General features: G+C 39.4%; 1 protein-coding gene across 1 annotated transcript; it reads right to left on the bottom strand.

Annotated features, from left to right (window-relative positions):
• Positions 1 to 7,030: 7,030 nt before the first annotated feature.
• Positions 7,031 to 7,990, bottom strand: LOC101428575 (olfactory receptor 6K6-like). The gene has a single exon (XM_004474244.2). It carries the CDS (start codon positions 7,988 to 7,990, stop codon positions 7,031 to 7,033), a length of 960 nt encoding a protein of 319 aa, XP_004474301.2.
• Positions 7,991 to 8,232: the final 242 nt, after the last annotated feature.

The raw sequence follows: 8,232 nt of genomic DNA, 5'->3' as shown, positions 1-8,232 counted from the left end.
ACTTTTAAAATACATGTGCATGAATCCAGAAAAATAATCCCCCCAAATATACATGGCTAGCTATGAGAAGAAAGAGGAAATGAAGTGTTGAAGACAATTTGGAAACAAGACTTTAGAATATATTTTTCATTCTGGAGGTATGTAAATATTTTAAAAATATTTAAAAAATAAAATCTAAAATAAAAGTAATATTTGGAGAATAAAACTGAAGTAAATATACTTACTATCAAGCTAATAGTATACAAAGGATAATAATTATTTCAGAGGAGTTAAAAAACTATGTTTTGACAACATATGTAGTGGTATATTCTAAGCACAAAAGAACACCATAAACTTCAGTTAATGGTCTAATTTTTAGAAGCTGTAGTATTTTCATTTTAAAAACTATTTTATTTGTATTTTAGTGTAAGTAATTACATTAATTTTGTTAGGACATAAGGGTTTCAGGGAAGAGGAAAAAGAAGTACAAGTATAAAATCAAGTATATTAGGTGAAATCCAATAATGTAAAATTTGAATTTAAATTGCAATACAAACTTGATTTCGGAAGAATATTTCCTTCTTCTGTTTGCTGAAAAAATCAAGAAGCAATGACAACCCAGTAATAATAAGCATTTTTAGGTCCAGACTTTAGTCTTTAAATACCATTCTCCCCAAAAGGAATTCAGGCTCCTTGGTGGAGTGGCTGATATGGAGAATAAATATATAATAAAAACCTAAGAATTCTTATGTGCTAGAAAGAATGAAATTATCAGAAATCAATAGGGTGAAGTTAAAAGAATATGGGATATAAACAGGAGGGCTCCCCAATCTGTAAAGTAAATTTTGAGTATGAAAAAATGACTTTATTGAGCAAAACACTTTGAATATAAAATTCCATGAGTTCAAAATGATATACTACAGAGAAAGAGAGAATGCAAACAAAACAAAAAGCTTCCTCATTTGTCACTACTGAGAGTAGACAGAATACCAACTCTTTACTCAGAAAATTGGTAATTAAAGAAAAAGAATTATATACTCATCTATATGAACTATATTCCAAGGTAGCCAAGTAGACTGAGTAGGTGAGAGAAATTTCTTCCTTTACCATAAGAATTTCACATAATATATATAAAAGGAATTTTTGAATTAGAAAAAAAAGTCACCATTTAAACATAATCAATGGGTGCTCAAACCAATAGGTGAAAAGTTAAGGGCAACTTGAATATTCACAGGATGCCACAGGCTACGTGCTCAGAGAAAACACATCCTGGATGAATTTGTTTCCCACCACAAAAGTGGGAAAATTAGACATGAGTGCCTTCTGATTTGAAGGAGTATAAAGGACACAACACCATTTGTGAAATACTCTTATAAGAATAGCATGATCCAAATCTAAACAAGACTCTAGATCTAATTCTTTGTTTTATAGGAAATATAGTGGACAGAGGAACAAGATAAACAGTATGATAAAGAAGTAATCAGATGAATCTAAAATACAGGTCACTGGATTTATTGACTCAACTTTGCACAAGTAAATGGAGAGAGAGGGGAGAAAGAAAGGAGAGAAAGAGAGAGAAGGGAGAGAGGGAAAGAGGAAGGGGAGAGGAGAGAAGAGAAGAGAGGAGAGAGAGAGAGAGAGGGAGAGAGAGAAGAGAGAGAGAGAGAGAGAGAGAGAGAGAGAGAGAGAGAGAGAGAGAGAGAGAGAGAGAGAGATTAATACATTTTAACATCTTAAAAGGAAAATGGAGATAAAAACATTAAGCAAATAATTATTCAGGATATGGAAAAATCAAATTTAACAAGCTTAATCATGTGTGTGTGTGTATACTTTCCCCACCAAACAAAAAGAGGAAATACATATTTTTCTATTTCACATGAGGCATACCTAAGTTGATATTATTTTTAAAGGAATCTTATTTAAAAATACAGATAGGGCAGTGGACTTGGCCCAGTGGTAGGGCATCCGCCTACCACATGGGAGGTCTGTGATTCAAACCCCGGGCCTCCTTGACCCTTGTGGAGCTGGCCCACGCACAGTGCTGATGCGCGCAAGGAGTGCCCTGCCATGCAGGGGTGTCCCCTGCGCAGGGGAGCCCTATGCGCAAAGAGTGCGCCCCATAAGAAGAGCCACCCAGAGCGAAAGAAAGTGCAGCCTGCCCAAGAATGGCGCCACCCACAAGGAGAGCTGACACAAGATGACGCAACAGAAGGAGACACAGATTCTGGATGCCACTGATAAGGATAGAAGCGGTCACAGAAGAGCACATGGTAAATGGACACAGAGAGCAGACAACTGGGGGTGGGGGAAGGGGAGAGAAAAATTAATAAATTAAAAAAAATTTAAAAAAAAGATTGAATGGCACTCTTAGGGTTGTAAAACACAGTGTCCCAGGAAATAATTTTCAGCGCAGAACAATAACAAAAATAACAAAAGTATTAGCTAATAATAACTAATATTTGTCACACATTATATGCAGTGTACTCAACATTTTATGTAGATTATCACATTTAATCTTCCAGATACTGGAAAGGGTCTTATTACAGATGGGGAAACTGAGGGTCAGAACACCTATAATAGTTCTCCAAAGTTGTACAAATGCTAAGTGGAAAACCTAGGATTTGTATTTCGATAACCTAATTTCAAAGACCTCTGACTTAATGACCATGTTATATTTACTCTAATAAGGAAACACTTCCTGATAATTAGAACTATTCAAAATTGAATGAGGGAAGCAGATGTGGCTCAAGCAATTGGGCTCCCATCTATCATATGGGAGGCCCTGGGTTCATTTCCCAGGGGGCTTCCTGGTAAATGCAAACTGGCTTGAGCTGTGGAGAGCTGGCGCAGCAAGATGATGCACCAAAGGGAGATACAGAGGAGAGACAGTAAGAGATGCAGTAGACCAGGGAGATGAGGTGCTTCAAGCAATTGATCACCTCTATCCCACACTGGAGGTCCCAGAATTGATTCCTGGTGCCTCCTAAAGAGAAAGATGAGAAGAAAATACAAGCAGATACGGATGAACACAAAGTGAATGGACACAGAGAGCAGACAGTGAGTGCAAACTACAATGGGGGTGGGGGTAATAAAAACCTAAAAAAAACACATTGAATGAGGTTGCCTTGGTGAAGCGTTCAAGCAGAAGCTGGATTGCCTTTTTTCAGATCTGCTGAGAAAGGGTTCCTATATCAGGTGTAGAAAGAACTAGTTGCCTTCTTAGGTAACTTCAAGCTCAGAATAAATGGGGAAAATGGATTGTCTCTTGCACTGATGGCCTTGAGTAAACACCAAGAGTGCCATTAGTAATAGGAGCTGCTCCTGTATTGCACTATGGTAAGGGCTGGGAATATTTCAGTGTTGGGGACTGGGAATAAAGCAATTAAAGATTTGAATGAATTATTATTTTAGTTTGACTGCTTTGAATTCCACATCACCACCTGGATAGCAGATACTCCCTCCATTCTTTCTTCTTCTACTGCTTTTCTGGTATGGACATTAATTGTGATGTCTTCACGAGGATTGTCCCTTTCCTCTGCTTCACTCACTCAACTGTTTTGACATCGATGATATAATTTCTTCCATTGCTAGTCACAATAATTCCATAGTAGAATACCAGTAAGTCCACTCTAATCCATATTTTATTTCTCCATCCTGAGGACACTGGGATGGCAATGCCCATTCCACCTCTAAATTGAAAGGGGGTTTAGATCCCACATGGCTGATGGATGGGATATTCCTGCTTTCAGTTTTAGAATCTCTCGGTTCCTTGGTGTGATGGTTGACTATTCTAACCTCCTTGACCTGGGTAAGTCCAATGAACTGTAGAGTAGGTTTTGCAACTTAGCTAAGGCTCAGGGCGCAACTGGCACATGGACAGTCCAGTGATTCAAGTCTCCTGGTCATATTCCAACCCCAGTGTAAATTGCAGTTTAAATAAAAGGGATAGAAGAGGCATGTGTAGAGAAGTCATATCTGAGTCCAACTCCATCATACTCAGGAGACAAATTCCAAAGTAGGGTCCACTGGAAAGGCACTGAAGTCCAAAGCTATCTGCCATGACCATAGGATCTGGGTGTCTCCATAGCCCTCAGGAGCACCACTACCTGGGGTGACATCTATGAAATCCTGCTGAGATGTGCATAAGTATGACCCCTCTGATGACCTCCCAACACATTTTTAAGTTTTTTAGCCATATAAACTCATTTGTCTTTACCATTTTCCTCTTTTATTCAAGGTCTTTTTTCTAGTTGCACCACCAGCTGAAGCTTGGTAGTAATTCCTTGGTGCCAGGGAGGTTCATCCCTGGGAGTCATGTCCTATGCTGGGGGGGGGGGGTAATGAATTTATATGCTGAGTTTGACTTTGAGAATGGCCACACCTGAGCAATATGGAGGCCCTCAGGAGGTAACTGTTAGGCACACTGCAGCTCTAGGCCAAGCTGGAATTTCAAGCACACAGGCTTATAAACATAGTCATCAGTATCAAGGGCCCATTGTTGGACCATCTTTCTTCACTGTTCTTTGCTCTTGCACTCAGGGGATTATTGGTGTTCCATTGGGGAATGTGATAGTGCTCCCCAGGATATGTGACTTTACTGTGACCTAAACTTTTTTGAAGACATAATAAAGAAAAAAGATGTAAGACACTGAGGAAGAAATGCAGAGATTGCCTTGCCACTATACATACAGGACAACACCTATTACAGTGATGAAAGGCAAAACATCAAACAAAATTTTAATGATATTTTTCATTTTTTAATTCCCCAATTTATTTTTATTTTATTTTTTAAAAATTAATTATATATTTTATTTCTAATCTTTAAACATATCATTACTATTTAATTTTCCTACTAATTGAATTTGGCAGTTTATTAGGCTTCATTTTTGAAGAAGTTTTGGATCACAGAGAGGTTCAACTATGACAGGGGAGGAGCATTGGCGTGGAGTGTTATTGAAGGGGGAATGCATGAGTGGGAGGGAATTTGCCAGGGCATGCATATAGGGTATACAGATATGTTCGGATATTCGTTGGGTACCTACATAGTGGATAGTTTCACATGAGGGAGTGCTGGAACTCTTCTTGAGATCAGTGATTGGTCTAGGATGAATGCTCTGTGCAGTGGGCAGAAGATAATGGCAATTAAGTACCTGGCCCTGGCATCAATACTGGAGTTCTAACAATCAGCTCCATTCACTTGGACTGGTTATTGAAACTCTGTGTTTCATGTTTCTCATTAGAAAAAAATACTGTAATACTATTTATTTCATAGGATTGCTGTGAGGATAAATGAGACAATATATGTAAAGTATTTAGCTTAGGTCAGGACATTTTCCAAAAATGTTAGCTTTATGAATATCAGTAAGCCCTAGAATTAGAAATGATTCCAGGGGTCATCTAATGAATTTCTGATCATCAGAATTATCCTGAGAACTTTTCAGAAATGCAAAACCTGGGCTTCACCCTCAGATATTTAAAATCATAAGTTCTGTTGATCAATCAGCTGAGTGACCAACTGATCCAATCTAACCTCAAGATTTTATACATAAGGAAGCTGAAGTCCAGGAGATTCAGTGACTCATCCAAAATGGCACAGGTTCATGGCCAAAAATAAAATATATAGAATCTGGTCCTCAAACTGCCTTTCTATGATTCCATAAACACCTGTGGCCTGGAAAATTTATGAAAGAAAGAGCTAGTGACTCCTATGACTCATTTAGAACTGCTAAGTTTTCATGAAACTTTTTGGGAAATAATTGTATATATTTATTTTCTTGAATACCAAAAAGATTAAATGAAATTGTATGTTTATTGGGGATAGGGAATGAAATAAATTATTTGAGTTTATGTCCCAACTCTGTAACTAAATAGTTACATAAACTTAAGCAATTTATTAAACTTCTTTGAGCTTGAGCTTTGACAATTAAATAATGATGGTCCCTGATGGACTTTAGAGTATTTTGGATTTCAAGAGAGAACACATATATGAAAACGTTTTAAATAGTAAGGTGTTAGAAATGTAGTGCACAACTATTTATAATTAATTTTTTTTAAGATTTATTTTTTAAAATTTATTTTGCTCCTCTTCCCCCCCGCCCCCACAGTTGTCTGCTCTCTGTGTCCATTCACTGTGTGTTCTTCTGTGACTACTATCTTTATCAGTGGCACCGGTAAACTGTGTTTCTTTTTGTTGCGTCACCTTATTGTGTCAGCTCTGTGTGTGTGTGGCGCCATTCTTAGGCAGGCTGCACTTTCTTTCGCACTCAGCGGCTCTCCTTACAGGGCATACTCATTGCACATGGGACTCCCCTATGCGGGGGACACCCCTGCATGGCAGAGCACTCCTTGCGCACATCGGCACTGTGCATGGGCCAGCTCCACATGGGTCAAGGAGGCCTGGAGTTTGAACCGTGGACCTCCCATGTGGTAGGCAGATGCCCTATCCTTTGGGCCAAGTCTGCTTCCCTATTATTAATTTTTGTTCACCTCTTTTGGGCCTAGATTTCTATAAACATGTGATTTATAGAAACAATCCATGGTTACTTAATTGAGTTTGTGGTCTAAATAGGTTGAAAATGGAGAAGGCTTCTATCTAGGGTCAGGAAACTGTTTATTAAGATGAGATACAGAATATAGAGAGACTTATTACTGGAAAGGAAACTGGAAGGAAAGTGACAGTAGCAATTTTCAGAACAAAAATGCCCTTCATAAGCTTATCTTCTACCCTGCTTTCTAGTCCCACCAGTATGTAGGACTACAGAAAAGATGGGTAGGGCCCAACTGGTAGAGTTGGTGGAGGAAACCAACCAGCTGTATAAAGCTGGAGAATCCACATATAGTACATTTAGCTATCACAAGCATGATAGGCTCATTGATGTAAACAGGATATCCAGTTATCACCAATGACCTGGACAGAATATTTTTTTCATTCTTGTAAATGATAATAGAGCAAGGAGCTATGACCATAGAAAAGAGCACAATAATGGACAAAAAAAAGAACAGCAAAATCCTGACTGTCCAGGAGGATTTTCAGAATCTCTACAATTAAAATCTATCTCCCAGCCCTACCAACCCTCTTCCGAGAGTAGAAAAGCCTGCTAATGGCATCTTTCATGTCCTTGTTTCTCAGGCTGTAGATGATAGGGTTGAGGAAGGGAGCAAGGATAACAAAAGTGACAGCAATTACTGTGTCCCAAAATACTGAGTAAGTGGCTGAGAAGCGCAAATACATGATGGCCACACTGCCAAAAAAGAGCAAAAACACAGCTAGGTGGGCAGCACAGGTGGAAAAAGCCTTGTGGCGGCCCTCAGCTGAGGACATCCCCAGTATCACCATGATGATCCGGATGTAGGATAGGGCGATGACCAGGAAGGAAGCCAGGATCTCTGCTGCATGGATGGCATCCACAATGACCACCAGGAATGTATCTGTGCAGGCCAAGCTCAGGACAGGAGTAAAGTCACAGAAGATCTGCTGGATATGATTGGAGCCACAGAAGGGCAAGGTGGAAATCCATGCAATCTCAGGTAGCACAAGGAGAAAGCCACAGAGACAGGAGCCAGCTGTCAACTGGATACAGAGTCTGTGAGTCATGATGGTTGGGTAACGGAGGGGATTGCAGATGGCTATGTACCTGTCAATGGCCATTGCTGTCAGAATACAGCCTTCTGTGATACCAAGTGAATGGAAAAAGTACATCTGCAGGAGGCAGCCAGCTAGAGAGATGGTCTTCTGCTCACTGACGAGATTGAAGAGCATCCTGGGGATGGTGGTCGTGGTATACCAGATCTCCAGGAAGGATAGGACACTTATAAAGAAATACATGGGGGTGTGCAATGCCGTGTCCAGCTGGATAACAAGGACTATCATTAGATTACCACTTATGATAAAACCATAGATGAGAAGCAAAGGGATAAAGAATAAGAGACCACCTTCTTGCAGATGTGGAAACAGAGAGAAGAGGAACTCAGTCATTATTGTTTGATTCCCATGTGACATCAACCATGTCATCTGTGAAGGGAGAAGAGAACAACAACAAAAAAAAACTCCTGGAATTTGGATCATGTTTGCCCATTTAAACTTGGTTCACTCCTTTCTGTAATTAGCCACTTAAGATGATTCTGGGATCCTAAGTTAGAAATATCTTTCAAGCTGTACGCCCGGTTAGAAACATCTTTCAAGTGGTACCCCCATGCCAGAAATATCTGAAATATTTGCTCTTGGCTCTCCCAATGGTCTTTATGTAAAGAGCT

This window comes from Dasypus novemcinctus, chromosome 13, assembly GCF_030445035.2.
Source record: "Dasypus novemcinctus isolate mDasNov1 chromosome 13, mDasNov1.1.hap2, whole genome shotgun sequence".
Lineage (NCBI taxonomy): Eukaryota > Metazoa > Chordata > Mammalia > Cingulata > Dasypodidae > Dasypus > Dasypus novemcinctus.
Note: the sequence above shows the minus strand (reverse complement) of the source record. Positions and strands in the feature narration are given on the sequence as shown.